The following is a 16,757-nucleotide window of genomic DNA, read 5'->3' as shown; positions in this document are numbered from 1 at the left end:
TGACTACCTGCTCTGATTCTAACCCCAAACAGGACTGACCACCTGCTCTGATTCTAACAGGACTGACCACCTGCTCTGATTCTAACCCCTAACAGGACTGACCACCTGCTCTGATTCTAACAGGACTGACCACCTGCTCTGATTCTAACATGACTGACCGCCTGCTCTGATTCTAACAGGACTGACCGCCTGCTCTGATTCTAACAGGACTGACCACCTGCTCTGATTCTAACAGGACTGACCACCTGCTCTGTGTCTAACAGGACTGACCGCCTGCTCTGATTCTAACAGGACTGACCGCCTGCTCTGATTCTAACAGGACTGACCACCTGCTCTGATTCTAACAGGACTGACCACCTGCTCTGTGTCTAACAGGACTGACCGCCTGCTCTGATTCTAACAGGACTGACCGCCTGCTCTGATTCTAACAGGACTGACCACCTGCTCTGATTCTAACAGGACTGACCACCTGTTCTGATTCTAACAGGACTGACCACCTGCTCTGATTCTAACAGGACTGACTACCTGCTCTGATTCTAACCCCAACAGGACTGACCACCTGCTCTGATTCTAACAGGACTGACCACCTGCTCTGATTCTAACAGGACTGACAACCTGCTCTGATTCTAACAGGACTGACCACCTGTTCTGATTCTAACAGGACTGACCACCTGCTCTGATTCTAACAGGACTGACCACCTGCTCTGTGTCTAACAGGACTGACCGCCTGCTCTGATTCTAACAGGACTGACCGCCTGCTCTGATTCTAACCCCAACAGGACTGACCACCTGCTCTGATTCTAACAGGACTGACCACCTGCTCTGATTCTAACAGGACTGACCGCCTGCTCTGATTCTAACAGGACTGACCACCTGCTCTGATTCTAACCCCAACATGACTGACCACCTGCTCTGATTCTAACAGGACTGACCGCCTGCTCTGATTCTAACAGGACTGACCACCTGCTCTGATTCTAACAGGACTGACCACCTGCTCTGATTCTAACCCCAACATGACTGACCACCTGCTCTGATTCTAACAGGACTGACCGCCTGCTCTGATTCTAACAGGACTGACCACCTGCTCTGATTCTAACAGGACTGACCACCTGCTCTGATTCTAACCCCAACATGACTGACCACCTGCTCTGATTCTAACAGGACTGACCACCTGCTCTGATTCTAACAGGACTGACCACCTGCTCTGATTCTAACCCTAACAGGACTGACCACCTGTTCTGATTCTAACAGGACTGACCACCTCCTCTGATTCTAACAGGACTGACTACCTGCTCTGATTCTAACAGGACTGACCACCTGCTCTGATTCTAACAGGACTGACAACCTGCTCTGATTCTAACAGGACTGACCACCTGCTCTGATTCTAACAGGACTGACCACCTGCTCTGATTCTAACCCCTAACAGGACTGACAACCTGCTCTGATTCTAACAGGACTGACCACCTGCTCTGATTCTAACAGGACTGACCACCTGCTCTGATTCTAACAGGACTGACCACCTGCTCTGATTCTAACAGGACTGACCACCTGCTCTGATTCTAACCCTAACAGGACTGACTACCTGCTCTGATTCTAACAGGACTGACCACCTGCTCTGATTCTAACAGGACTGACCACCTGCTCTGATTCTAACAGGACTGACCACCTGCTCTGATTCTAACAGGACTGACCACCTGCTCTGATTCTAACCCCAACAGGACTGACCACCTGCTCTGATTCTAACCCCAACAGGACTGACCACCTGCTCTGATTCTAACCCCTAACAGGACTGACCACCTGCTCTGATTCTAACCCCTAACAGGACTGACCACCTGCTCTGATTCTAACAGGACTGACCACCTGCTCTGATTCTAACAGGACTGACCACCTGCTCTGATTCTAACAGGACTGACCACCTGCTCTGAGACTAACCCCTAACAGGACTGACCTCCTCCTTTGATTCTAACTGGACTAGTACAAAGATCTCAAGATAAGGAGGAAGGTGAGGGATCAGCCCAGAACTACATGGCAGGACCTGGTCAATGACCTGAAGAGAGCTGGGACCACAGTGTCAAAGAAAACCATTAGTAACACACTACGCAGTCATGGGTTAAAGTCCTGCAGCGCACGTAAGGTCCCCCTGCTCAAGCCAGCGCATGTCCAGGCCCGTCTGAAGTTTGCCAATGACCATCTGGATGATCCAGAGGAATGGGAGAAGGTCATGTGGTCTGATGAGACAAAAATAAAGCTTTTTTGTCTAAACTCCACTCGCCATGTTTGGAGGAAGAAGAAGGATGAGTACAACACCAAGAACACCATCCCAACCGTGAAGCATGGAGGTGGAAACATCATTCTTTGGGGATGCTTTTCTGCAAAGGGGACATGACTGCACCGTATTGAGGGGAGGATGGATGGGGCCATGTATCACGAGATCTTTGCCAACAACCTCCTTCCCTCAATAAGAGCATTGAAGATGGATCGGGACTGGGTCTTCCAGCATGACAACGACCCGAAACACACAGTCAGGGCAACTAAGGAGTGGCTCCGTAAGAAGCATCTCAAGTTCCTGGAGTGGCCTAGCCAGTCTCCAGACCTGAACCCAATAAAACATCTTTGGAGGGAGCTGAAAGTCCGTATTGCCCAGCGACAGCCCTGAAACCTGAAGGATCTGGAGAAGGTCTATATGGAGGAGTGGGCCAAAACACCCCGCTGCAATGTGTGCAAACCTAGTCAAGACCTACAGGAAACGTATGATCTCTGTAATCGCAAACAAAGGTTTCTGTACCAAATATGAAGTTCTGCTTTTCTGATGTATCAAATACTTATGTCATGCAATAAAATGCAAATTAATTACTTAAACATCATACAATGTGATTTTCTGGATTTTTGTTTTAGATTCCGTCTCTCACAGTTGAAGTGTACCTATGATAAAAATGACAGACCTCTACATGCTTTGTAAGTCGGAAAACCTGCAAAATCGGCAGTGTATCAAATACTTGTTCTCCCCACTGTATATATATATATACACATATACACACACACTCCCACAAACATACTAAACAAACAGGGGTTGTGCAGGTAGGTAGTCTGCAGGTACAGTTCATTCGGAAAGCATTCAGACACCTTGACTTTTTCCACATTTTCTAACGTTACAGCCTTATTCTAAAATGTATTAAATACATGTTTTTCCTCATCAATCTACAGTACCCCATAATGACATCACAATACCCCATAATGACAAAGCGAAAACAGGTTATAATTTTTAGCAAAAGTATTAAAAATAAAAAACAGAAATACCTTTTTTACATAACTATTCAGACCCTTTGCTGTGAGATTCGAAATTGAGCTCAGGTGCATCCTGTTTCCATTGATCATCCTTGAGATGTTTCTACAACTTGATTGGAGTCCACCTGTGGTAAATTCAATTGATTGAACATGATTTAGAAAGGCACACACCTGTCTTTATAAGATCCCACAGTTGACAGTGAATGTCAGAGCAAAAACCAAGCCATGGGGTTGAAGGAACTGTCCGAAGAGCTCTGAGACAGGATTGTGTCGAGGCACAGATCTGGGGAAGGGTACCAAAACATTTCTGCAGCATTGAAGGTCCCCAAGAACACAGTGGCCTCCATCATTCCTAAATGGAAGAAGTTTGAAACCACCAAGACTCTTCCGAGAGCTGGCCGTCTGGCCAAACTGAGCAATCGGGGGAGAAGGGCCTTGGTCAGGGAGGTGTCCAAGAACCCGATGGTCACTCTGAGAGAGCTCCATAGTTCCTCTGTGAAAATGGGAGAACTTTCCAGAAGAACAACCATCTTTGCAGCACTATACCAATCAGGCCTTTATGGTAGAGTGCCCAGATGGAAGCCACTCCTCAGTAAATGCACATGAAAGACTGCTAGGAGTTTGCCAAAAGGAAAGGATTCTCAGACCATGAGAAACAAGATTCTCTGGTCTGATGAAACCAAGATTGAACTCTTTTGCCTGAATGCCAAGAGTCACATCTGGAGGAAACCTGGCACCATCCCTACGGTGAAGCATGGTGGTGGCAGCATCATGCTGTGGGAATTTTTTTCACCGGCAAGGACTGGGAGACTAGTCAGGATCGAGGGAAAGATGAACAGAGCAAAGTACAGAGAGATCCTTGATGAAAACCTGCTCCAGAGCGCTCAGGACCTCAGACTGGGGGTGAAGGTTCACCTTCCAACAGGACAAAGACCCTAAGCACACAGCCAAGACAACACAGGAGTGGCTTCGGGACAAGTCTCTGAATGTCCTTGAGTGGCCCAGCCAGAGCCCGGACTTGAACCCAATCGAAAATCTCTGGAGAGACCTGAAAATAGCTGTGCAGTGACGCTCCTCATCCAATCTGACAGAGCTTGACAAGATATGCAGAGAAGAATGGGAGAAACTCCCCAAATACAGATGTGCCAAGCTTGTAGCATCATACCAAAGAAGACTGGAGGCTGTAATTGTTGTCAAAGGTGCTTCAACAAAGTACTGAGAAAAGGGTCTGAATACTAATGTTTGGTAGCCTGCAGGTACAGTAGGTAGTCTGCAGCTTGGTAGCCTGCAGGTACAGTAGGTAGTCTGCAGCTTGGTTGCCTGCAGGTACAGTAGGTAGCCTGCAGCTTGGTAGCCTGCAGGTACAGTAGGTAGTCTGCAGCTTGGTAGCCTGCAGGTACAGTCGGTAGTCTGCAGAGCTCATCCATAAAGGAGGCTAATAGATGTTGACAACCTGGGTGGAGTTCAGATGCTGATTACCTTTGGCTCGCTGGGTAATCAGCTTAGGTGTCTGGCGTAGTAACTAGCTAGCAGAGCTCTGGATTTGCTGGTAAACAACTTGATTGATTCTGATCTAGTCAACAAAATGAAGTTGATATTTTTTTGTAGCGTGTGTGAAAATGCACTGGATCCCTTTGCATTGTGTGTGTGTGTGTGTGTGTGTGTATGTGTGTGTGTGTGCACTCAAAGCCCCCCTACCTTAGAGATGAGTTCGTCGTGGTTGGCCAGGTGTGCCCGACAGTGTATACAGCTGTAGGTGCGATGACACGAGGGCAGGTAGGCCTGAAACGTCTTCGACTTGGTCATCTTCACCATGTCACATGGGCGGGGCTCTGGGCTGTGATTGGCTGATGTGCCGGGGGCTGCGGCGTCCGGGCTAGCGGCGGACGAGCAGCAGCTCTGCTGAACTTGCTGACAGAAGAAGCACTGGAAGATGCAAGCAAAAGCCGTCGTTGTTGAGGAGTGGGTGTGTGGCGGCAGGCTCCACACAGCAACCACGAGGAAACTACACCTGGAGAGGAAGACAGGAAGAATATTAGAGAGTTAGGAGAGGGGAGAAGAGGAGAGAGGGAAGGAGGAGAGAGGGAGAGAGGAGAATAGGAGAGGGGAGAAGAGGAGAGAGGGAAGGAGGAGAGAGGGAGAGAGGAGAATAGGAGAGGGGAGGGAGAGAGGAGAATAGGAGAGAGGAGAATAGGAGAGGGGGAGGGAGAGAGGAGAATAGGAGAGAGGAGAATAGGAGAGGGGGAGGGAGAGAGGAGAATAGGAGAGAGGAGAATAGGAGAGGGGGAGGGAGAGAGGAGAATAGGAGAGAGGAGAATAGGAGAGGGGGAGGGAGAGGAGAGATGAGAAGGCGAGAGACGAGAATAGGAGAGAGGAGAATAGGAGAGGGGAGGGAGAGAGGAGAATAGGAGAGGGGAGGGAGAGAGGAGAATAGGAGAGGAGAGGGAGAGAGGAGAGGGAGAGAGGAGAATAGGAGATGAGAGGGAGAGAGGAGAATAGGAGAGGGGAGGGAGAGAGGAGAATAGGAGAGGGGAGGGAGAGAGGAGAATAGGAGAGAGGAGAATAGGAGAGGGGAGGGAGAGAGGAGAATAGGAGAGAGGAGAATAGGAGAGGGGAGGGAGAGAGGAGAGATGAGAAGGCGAGAGACGAGAATAGGAGAGAGGAGAATAGGAGAGGGGAGGGAGAGAGAATAGGAGAGGGGAGGGAGAGAGGAGAATAGGAGAGGAGAGGGAGAGAGGAGAGGGAGAGAGGAGAATAGGAGATGAGAGGGAGAGAGGAGAATAGGAGAGGGGAGGGAGAGAGGAGAATAGGAGAGGAGAGGGAGAGAGGAGAATAGGAGAGGAGAATAGGAGAGGAGAGGGAGAGAGGAGAATAGGAGAGGAGAGGGAGAGAGGAGAATAGGAGAGGAGAGGGAGAGAGGAGAATAGGAGAGAGGAGAATAGGAGAGAGGAGAATAGGAGAGGGGAGGGAGAGAGGAGAATAGGAGAGGGGGGGAGAGAGGAGAATAGGAGAGGGGAGGGAGAATAGGAGAGGAGAGGGAGAGAGGAGAATAGGAGAGGAGAGGGAGAGAGGAGAATAGGAGAGGAGAGGGAGAGAGGAGAATAGGAGAGGGAGAGAGGAGAATAGGAGAGGAGAGGGAGAGAGGAGAATAGGAGAGAGGAGAGGGAGAGAGGAGAATAGGAGAGGAGAATAGGAGAGAGGAGAATAGGAGAGGAGAGGGAGAGAGGAGAATATGATGAAGCAATTTCTCAAGACTTCAGTCAGGAAGTTAAAGCTTGGTCGCAAATGGGTCTTCCAAATGGACAATGACCCCAAGCATACTTCCAAAGTTGTGGCAAAATGGCTTAAGGATAACAAAGTCAAGGTTGAGTGGCCATCACAAAGCCCTGACATCAACCCCATAGAAATTTGTGGGCAGAACTGAAAAAGCGTGTGCGAGCAAGGAGGCCTACAAACCTGACTCAGTTACACCAGCTCTGTCAGGAGGAATGGGCCAAAATTCACCCAACTTATTGTCGGAAGCTTGTGGAAGGCAACCCGAAACATTTGATCCAAGTTAAACAATTTAAAAGGCAATGCTACCAAATACTAATTGAGTGTATGTAAACTTCTGACCCACTGGGAATGTGATGAAATAAATAAAAGCTTAAATAAATCATTCTCTCTTACTATTATTCTGACATTTCACATTCTTAAAATAAAGTGGTGATACTAACTGACCTAAAACAGGGAACTTTTACTTGGATTAAATGTCAGGAATTGTGAAAAACTGAGTTTAAATGTATCTGGCTAAGGTGTATGTAAACTTCCAACTTCAACTGATCAGTCACTGTGGGGATGACGTCCTCGATGCACTTATTGATTGAGCCAGTGACTCCTCAATGCCATAGGAAGAATCCTGGAACATATTCCAGTCTGAGCTGCAAAACAGTCCTGTAGTTTAGCATCTGCTTCATCTGACCACTTTTTTATTGACCGAGTCACTGGAGCTTCCTGCTTTAATTTGAGCTCGGAATCAGGAGGATAGAGTTATGATCAGATTTACCAAATGGAGGGCGAGGGAGAGCTTTGTACGCATCTCTGTGGTCTATAAATGTTTTCCCTCTGGTTGCACATTTAACATGTTGATAGAAATGAGGTAAAACAGATTTAAGTTTCCCTGCATTAAAGTTCCCAGCCACTAGGAGCGCCACCTCTGGATGAGCGTTTTCCTGTTTGCTTGTGGCCTTAAACAGCTCATTGAGTGTGGTTTTAGTGCCAGCATCGGTCTCTGGTGGTATGTAGACAGCTACAAAGAATACAGACGAAAACTCACTGGGTAGACAGTGTGGTCTACAGCTTATCATGAGATACTCTACCTCAGGCGAGCAAAACCTCGAGACTTCCTTAGATATCGTGCACCAGCTGTTGTTTACATATATGCATAGGCCCCGCCCTGTGTCTTACCAGAGGCTGCTGTTCTGTCCTGCCGATAGAGTATATAACCCGCCAGCAGTATGTTTTTTAATGTCGGCGTTCAGCCACGATTCGGTGAAACATAAGATATTACAGTTTTTAATGTCCTGTTGGTAGGATATGTGTGCTTTCAGTTCATCCCATTTATTTTCCAGCAATTTAACGTTAGCTAGAAGTACGGAAGGCAACGGCAGCCACTCGTCGCCTGATCCTCACAAGGCACCCGGATCTCTTTCCGCAGAATCTCCGTTTCCTTCTCCAGCGAATAACAGGGATCTGGCCCTGGTCGGGTGTCTGTAGTAGTATATCCCTCCCGTCCAACTCCATTGAAGAACTCTTTGTCCAGTTTGAGGTGAGCAATCGCAGTACTGATGTCCAGAAGCTTTTTTCAGTCATAAGAGACCGTAGCAGCAACATTATGTACAAAACAAGTTACGAACAACGCAATATATCGTGCAGCCCTAGTATAAACACCATACACACACACACATACTCTCACACATACACATATGACACACAGACACACCTGGGGCCTAAAATTGAAAACAAACAGTACAAATGAAAAGTTTGGACACCTACTCATTCAAGGGTTTTTCTTTATTTTTACTATTTTCTACATTGTAGAATAATAGTGAAGACATCCAAACTATGAAATAACACATATGGAATCATGTAGTAACCAAAAAGTGTTAAACAAAACAAAATATATTTTACATTTGAGATTCTTCAAAGTAGCCACCCTTTGCCTTGATGACAGCTTTGCACACGCATTCTCTCAACCAGCTTCATGAGGTAGGACAGTCTATTCATTTCCCCTCCAGCTGTGCGACGTACGTCATCAGTTTGGGCACCATGCGCGTCCGTGTAGCAGCCTCTCCCGTTCACAACCCTCCCCACCGTGTTAATTGAACAATCAGCTTGTAAACACCTTTAAGAATACGAGCACATTACCAGAGCACTGCCAAAATGACGTTGTATGTGTGTGTATGTGTGTAAGAGAGAAAGTCATCTCATGTCCGAAAACCACGACACAGATGAATGAGGAATTTCACCCTGGGGGGACCCTGCTACTGTTTCAATGGGGAATGTAACCCTGGGGGGGCCCTGCTACTGTTTTAATGGGGAATTTCACCCTGGGGGGACCCTGCTACTGTTTCAATGGGGAATTTCACCCTGGGGGGACCCTGCTACTGTTTCAATGGGGAATTTCACCATGGGGGGACCCTGCTACTGTTTCAATGGGGAATTTCACCATGGGGGGGGGACCCTGCTACTGTTTTAATTGGGAATTTCACCCTGGGGGACCCTGCTACTGTTTTAATGGGGGAATTTCACCCTGGGGGATCCTGCTACTGTTTCAATGGGGAATTTCACCCTGGGGGGACCCTGCTACTGTTTCAATGGGGAATTTCACCCTGGGGGACCCTGCTACTGTTTTAATGGGGAATTTCACCCTGGGGGACCCTGCTACTGTTTCAATGGGGAATTTCACCCTGGGGGACCCTGCTACTGTTTCAATGGGGAATTTCACCATGGGGGGACCCTGCTACTGTTTCAATGGGGAATTTCACCCTGGGGGACCCTGCTACTGTTTTAATGGGGAATTTCACCCTGGGGGACCCTGCTACTGTTTCAATGGGGAATTTCACCATGGGGGGACCCTGCTACTGTTTCAATGGGGAATTTCACCATGGGGGGACCCTGCTACTGTTTCAATGGGGAATTTCACCCTGGGGGACCCTGCTACTGTTTTAATGGGGAATTTCACCCTGGGGGACCCTGCTACTGTTTCAATGGGGAATTTCACCCTGGGGGACCCTGCTACTGTTTCAATGGGGAATTTCACCATGGGGGACCCTGCTACTGTTTCAATGGGGAATTTCACCATGGGGGGACCCTGCTACTGTTTCAATGGGGAATTTCACCCTGGGGGGACCCTGCTACTGTTTTAATGGGGAATTTCACCCTGGGGGACCCTGCTACTGTTTCAATGGGGAATTTCACCCTGGGGGACCCTGCTGCTGTTTTAATGGGGAATTTCACCCTGGGGGACCCTGCTACTGTTTTAATGGGGAATTTCACCCTGGGGGACCCTGCTACTGTTTCAATGGGGAATTTCACCCTGGGGGACCCTGCTACTGTTTCAATGGGGAATTTCACCCTGGGGGACCCTGCTACTGTTTCAATGGGGAATTTCACCCTGGGGGACCCTGCTACTGTTTCAATGGGGAATTTCACCCTGGGGGACCCTGCTACTGTTTCAATGGGGAATTTCACCCTGGGGGGACCCTGCTACTGTTTCAATGGGGAATTTCACCCTGGGGGACCCTGCTACTGTTTCAATGGGGAATTTCACCCTGGGGGGACCCTGCTACTGTTTCAATGGGGAATTTCACCCTGGGGGGACCCTGCTACTGTTTCAATGGGGAATTTCACCCTGGGGGGACCCTGCTACTGTTTCAATGGGGAATTTCACCATGGGGGGGCACCCTGCTACTGTTTTAATTGGGAATTTCACCCTGGGGGGACCCTGCTACTGTTTTAATGGGGAATTTCATTTCACCCTGGGGGGACCCTGCTACTGTTTTAATGGGGAATTTCACCCTGGGGGGGACCCTGCTACTGTTTTAATGGGGAATTTCACCCTGGGGGGACCCTGCTACTGTTTTAATGAGGAATTTCACCCTGGGGGGACCCTGCTACTGTTTCAATGGGGAATTTCACCCTGGGGGGACCCTGCTACTGTTTTAATGGGGAATTTCACCCTGGGGGGACCCTGCTACTGTTTTAATGGGGAATTTCACCCTGGGGGGACCCTGCTACTGTTTCAATGGGGAATTTCACCATGGGGGGGGACCCTGCTACTGTTTCAATGGGGAATTTCACCATGGGGGGGGGACCCTGCTACTGTTTTAATTGGGAATTTCACCCTGGGGGACCCTGCTACTGTTTTAATGGGGGAATTTCACCCTGGGGGATCCTGCTACTGTTTCAATGGGGAATTTCACCCTGGGGGACCCTGCTACTGTTTCAATGGGGAATTTCACCCTGGGGGACCCTGCTACTGTTTTAATGGGGGAATTTCACCCTGGGGGATCCTGCTACTGTTTCAATGGGGAATTTCACCCTGGGGGACCCTGCTACTGTTTCAATGGGGAATTTCACCCTGGGGGACCCTGCTACTGTTTCAATGGGGAATTTCACCCTGGGGGGACCCTGCTACTGTTTCAATGGGGAATTTCACCCTGGGGGACCCTGCTACTGTTTTAATGGGGAATTTCACCCTGGGGGGACCCTGCTACTGTTTCAATGGGGAATTTCACCCTGGGGGACCCTGCTACTGTTTCAATGGGGAATTTCACCCTGGGGGGACCCTGCTACTGTTTTAATGGGGAATTTCACCCTGGGGGGACCCTGCTACTGTTTCAATGGGGAATTTCACCCTGGGGGACCCTGCTGCTGTTTTAATGGGGAATTTCACCCTGGGGGACCCTGCTACTGTTTTAATGGGGAATTTCACCCTGGGGGACCCTGCTACTGTTTCAATGGGGAATTTCACCCTGGGGGACCCTGCTACTGTTTCAATGGGGAATTTCACCCTGGGGGGACCCTGCTACTGTTTCAATGGGGAATTTCACCCTGGGGGGACCCTGCTACTGTTTCAATGGGGAATTTCACCCTGGGGGGACCCTGCTACTGTTTCAATGGGGAATTTCACCCTGGGGGGACCCTGCTACTGTTTCAATGGGGAATTTCACCCTGGGGGGACCCTGCTACTGTTTCAATGGGGAATTTCACCCTGGGGGGACCCTGCTACTGTTTCAATGGGGAATTTCACCATGGGGGGGCACCCTGCTACTGTTTTAATTGGGAATTTCACCCTGGGGGACCCTGCTACTGTTTTAATGGGGAATTTCATTTCACCCTGGGGGACCCTGCTACTGTTTTAATGGGGAATTTCACCCTGGGGGGACCCTGCTACTGTTTTAATGGGGAATTTCACCCTGGGGGGACCCTGCTACTGTTTTAATGAGGAATTTCACCCTGGGGGGACCCTGCTACTGTTTCAATGGGGAATTTCACCCTGGGGGGACCCTGCTACTGTTTTAATGGGGAATTTCACCCTGGGGGGACCCTGCTACTGTTTCAATGGGGAATTTCACCCTGGGGGACCCTGCTACTGTTTCAATGGGGAATTTCACCATGGGGGGGGACCCTGCTACTGTTTCAATGGGGAATTTCACCATGGGGGGGGGACCCTGCTACTGTTTTAATTGGGAATTTCACCCTGGGGGGACCCTGCTACTGTTTTAATGGGGGAATTTCACCCTGGGGGGATCCTGCTACTGTTTCAATGGGGAATTTCACCCTGGGGGGACCCTGCTACTGTTTCAATGGGGAATTTCACCCTGGGGGACCCTGCTACTGTTTCAATGGGGAATTTCACCCTGGGGGACCCTGCTACTGTTTCAATGGGGAATTTCACCCTGGGGGGACCCTGCTACTGTTTTAATGGGGAATTTCACCCTGGGGGGACCCTGCTACTGTTTCAATGGGGAATTTCACCCTGGGGGGACCCTGCTACTGTTTCAATGGGGAATTCACCATGGGGGGACCCTGCTACTGTTTTAATTGGGAATTTCACCCTGGGGGGACCCTAGTCCTGTTTTAATGGGGAATTTCACCCTGGGGGGACCCTGCTATTGTTTTAATGGGGAATTTCACCCTGGGGGGACCCTGCTACTGTTTTAATGGGGAATTTCACCCTGGGGGGGACCTTGCTACTGTTTTAATGGGGAATTTCACCCTGGGGGGACCCTGCTACTGTTTTAATGAGGAATTTCACCCTGGGGGACCCTGCTACTGTTTCAATGGGGAATTTCACCCTGGGGGACCCTGCTACTGTTTTAATGGGGAATTTCACCCTGGGGGACCCTGCTACTGTTTTAATGGGGAATGTAACCCTGGGGGGGGCCTGCTACTGTTTTAATGGGGGAATTTCACCCTGGGGAGGGGCTGCTACTGTTTCAATGGGTAATTTCACCCTGGGGGACCCTGCTACTGTTTTAATGGGGGAATTTCACCCTGGGCGGGGCCCTGCTACTGTTTACATGGGGGAATTTCATCCTGGGGGGACCCTGCTACTGTTGTAATGGGGAATTTCACCCTGGGGGACCTTGCTACTGTTTTAATGGGGAATTTCACCCTGGGGGGGGCTGCTACTGTTTTAATGGGGAATTTCACCCTGGGGGGGACCCTGCTACTGTTTCAATGGGGAATTTCACCCTGGGGGTCCCTGCTACTGTTTTAATGGGGAATTTCACCCTGAGGAGACCCTGCTACTGTTTTAATTGGGAATTTCACCCTGGGGGGACCCTGCTACTGTTTTAATGAGGAATTTCACCCTGGGGGACCCTGCTACTGTTTCAATGGGGAATTTCACCCTGGGGGGAGTCTGCTACTGTTTTAATGGGGAATTTCACCCTGGGGGACACTGCTACTGTTTTAATGGGGGAATTTCACCCTGGGGAGGGGCTGCTACTGTTTCAATGGGTAATTTCACCCTGGGGGGAACTGCTACTGTTTTAATGGGGGAATTTCACCCTGGGGAGGGGCTGCTACTGTTTCAATGGGTAATTTCACCCTGGGGGGGGCCCTGCTACTGTTTACATGGGGGAATTTCATCCTGGGGGGACCCTGCTACTGTTTTAATTGGGGAATTTCACCCTGGGGGGACCTTGCTACTGTTTTAATGGGGAATTTCACCCTGGGGGGGGGGCTGCTACTGTTTTAATGGGGAATTTCACCCTGGGGGGACCCTGCTACTGTTTCAATGGGGAATTTCACCCTGGGGGGACCCTGCTACTGTTTCAATGGGGAATTTCACCCTAGGGGGGACTTTGCTACTGTTTTAATGGAGAATTTCACGCTGGGGGGGACCCTGCTACTGTTTTAATGGAGAATTTCACCCTGGGGGGACCCTGCTACTGTTTTAATGGGGAATTCCACTCTGGGGGGACCCTGCAACTGTTTTAATGGGGAATTTCACCCTGGGGGGACCCTGCTACTGTTTTAATGGGGAATTTCAACCTGGGGGGTGCTGCTACTGTTTCAATGGGGAATTTCACCCTGGGGGGACCCTGCTACTGTTTTAATGGGGGAATTTCACCCTGGGGGGCTGCTACTGTTTTAATGGGGGAATTTCACCCTGGGGACCCTGCTACTGTTTCAATGGGGAATTTCACCTGGGGGACCCTGCTACTGTTTTAATGGGGAGTTTAACCCTGGGGGACCCTGCTACTGTTTCAATGGGGAATTTCACCCTGGGGGGACCCTGCTACTGTTTCAATGGGGAATTTCACCATGGGGGGACCCTGCTACTGTTTCAATGGGGAATTTCACCATGGGGGGACCCTGCTACTGTTTCAATGGGGAATTTCACCCTGGGGGGACCCTGCTACTGTTTTAATGGGGAATTTCACCCTGGGGGGACCCTGCTACTGTTTTAATGGGGAATTTCACCCTGGGGGACCCTGCTACTGTTTCAATGGGGAATTTCACCCTGGGGGGACCCTGCTACTGTTTCAATGGGGAATTTCACCCTGGGGGACCCTGCTACTGTTTCAATGGGGAATTTCACCCTGGGGGGACCCTGCTACTGTTTCAATGGGGAATTTCACCCTGGGGGGACCCTGCTACTGTTTCAATGGGGAATTTCACCCTGGGGGACCCTGCTACTGTTTCAATGGGGAATTTCACCCTGGGGGACCCTGCTACTGTTTCAATGGGGAATTTCACCCTGGGGGGACCCTGCTACTGTTTCAATGGGGAATTTCACCCTGGGGGACCCTGCTACTGTTTCAATGGGGAATTTCACCCTGGGGGGACCCTGCTACTGTTTCAATGGGGAATTTCACCATGGGGGGGGGCACCCTGCTACTGTTTTAATTGGGAATTTCACCCTGGGGGACCCTGCTACTGTTTTAATGGGGAATTTCATTTCACCCTGGGGGACCCTGCTACTGTTTTAATGGGGAATTTCACCCTGGGGGGACCCTGCTACTGTTTTAATGGGGAATTTCACCCTGGGGGACCCTGCTACTGTTTTAATGAGGAATTTCACCCTGGGGGACCCTGCTACTGTTTCAATGGGGAATTTCACCCTGGGGGGACCCTGCTACTGTTTTAATGGGGAATTTCACCCTGGGGGGACCCTGCTACTGTTTCAATGGGGAATTTCACCCTGGGGGGACCCTGCTACTGTTTCAATGGGGAATTTCACCATGGGGGGGGACCCTGCTACTGTTTCAATGGGGAATTTCACCATGGGGGGGGACCCTGCTACTGTTTTAATTGGGAATTTCACCCTGGGGGGACCCTGCTACTGTTTTAATGGGGGAATTTCACCCTGGGGGGATCCTGCTACTGTTTCAATGGGGAATTTCACCCTGGGGGGACCCTGCTACTGTTTCAATGGGGAATTTCACCCTGGGGGGACCCTGCTACTGTTTCAATGGGGAATTTCACCCTGGGGGGACCCTGCTACTGTTTCAATGGGGAATTTCACCCTGGGGGGACCCTGCTACTGTTTTAATGGGGAATTTCACCCTGGGGGACCCTGCTACTGTTTCAATGGGGAATTTCACCCTGGGGGGACCCTGCTACTGTTTCAATGGGGAATTCACCATGGGGGGACCCTGCTACTGTTTTAATTGGGAATTTCACCCTGGGGGACCCTAGTCCTGTTTTAATGGGGAATTTCACCCTGGGGGACCCTGCTACTGTTTTAATGGGGAATTTCACCCTGGGGGGACCCTGCTACTGTTTTAATGGGGAATTTCACCCTGGGGGACCCTGCTACTGTTTTAATGAGGGATTTCACCCTGGGGGGACCCTGCTACTGTTTCAATGGGGAATTTCACCCTGGGGGGACCCTGCTACTGTTTTAATGGGGAATTTCACCCTGGGGGGACCCTGCTACTGTTGTAATGGGGAATTTCACCCTGGGGGGACCCTGCTACTGTTTTAATGGGGAATTTCACCCTGGGGGGACCCTGCTACTGTTTTAATGGGGAATTTCACCCTGGGGGGGACCTTGCTACTGTTTTAATGGGGAATTTCACCCTGGGGGGACCCTGCTACTGTTTTAATGAGGAATTTCACCCTGGGGGGACCCTGCTACTGTTTCAATGGGGAATTTCACCCTGGGGGACCCTGCTACTGTTTTAATGGGGAATTTCACCCTGGGGGACCCTGCTACTGTTTTAATGGGGAATGTAACCCTGGGGGGGCCTGCTACTGTTTTAATGGGGGAATTTCACCCTGGGGAGGGGCTGCTACTGTTTCAATGGGTAATTTCACCCTGGGGGGACCCTGCTACTGTTTTAATGGGGGAATTTCACCCTGGGCGGGGCCCTGCTACTGTTTACATGGGGGAATTTCATCCTGGGGGGACCCTGCTACTGTTGTAATGGGGAATTTCACCCTGGGGGGACCTTGCTACTGTTTTAATGGGGAATTTCACCCTGGGGGGGGGGGCTGCTACTGTTTTAATGGGGAATTTCACCCTGGGGGGGACCCTGCTACTGTTTCAATGGGGAATTTCACCCTGGGGGTCCCTGCTACTGTTTTAATGGGGAATTTCACCCTGAGGAGACCCTGCTACTGTTTTAATTGGGAATTTCACCCTGGGGGGACCCTGCTACTGTTTTAATGAGGAATTTCACCCTGGGGGGACCCTGCTACTGTTTTAATGGGGAATTTCACCCTGGGGGACCCTGCTACTGTTTCAATGGGGAATTTCACCCTGGGGGGAGTCTGCTACTGTTTTAATGGGGAATTTCACCCTGGGGGACACTGCTACTGTTTTAATGGGGGAATTTCACCCTGGGGAGGGGCTGCTACTGTTTCAATGGGTAATTTCACCCTGGGGGGAACTGCTACTGTTTTAATGGGGGAATTTCACCCTGGGGAGGGGCTGCTACTGTTTCAATGGGTAATTTCACCCTGGGGGGGGC

At 50.1% G+C, this 16,757-nt stretch overlaps 1 protein-coding gene across 1 annotated transcript in view; it reads right to left on the bottom strand.

Annotated features, from left to right (window-relative positions):
• The window catches only part of LOC135513682 (protein yippee-like 1), a 69,458-nt gene that overhangs the window by 21,800 nt on the left and 30,901 nt on the right, over positions 1–16,757 (bottom strand). The window contains exon 2 of the mRNA XM_064936543.1: positions 4,984–5,296. Coding sequence (XP_064792615.1) covers positions 4,984–5,100 — 117 coding nt within the window. The 5' untranslated portion in view covers positions 5,101–5,296. The remainder of the gene's footprint in view (positions 1–4,983; positions 5,297–16,757) is intronic.

Source organism: Oncorhynchus masou, chromosome 25 (genome assembly GCF_036934945.1).
Source record: "Oncorhynchus masou masou isolate Uvic2021 chromosome 25, UVic_Omas_1.1, whole genome shotgun sequence".
NCBI classification, from domain to species: domain Eukaryota; kingdom Metazoa; phylum Chordata; class Actinopteri; order Salmoniformes; family Salmonidae; genus Oncorhynchus; species Oncorhynchus masou.
This window is presented reverse-complemented; position numbering and strand designations above follow the sequence as displayed.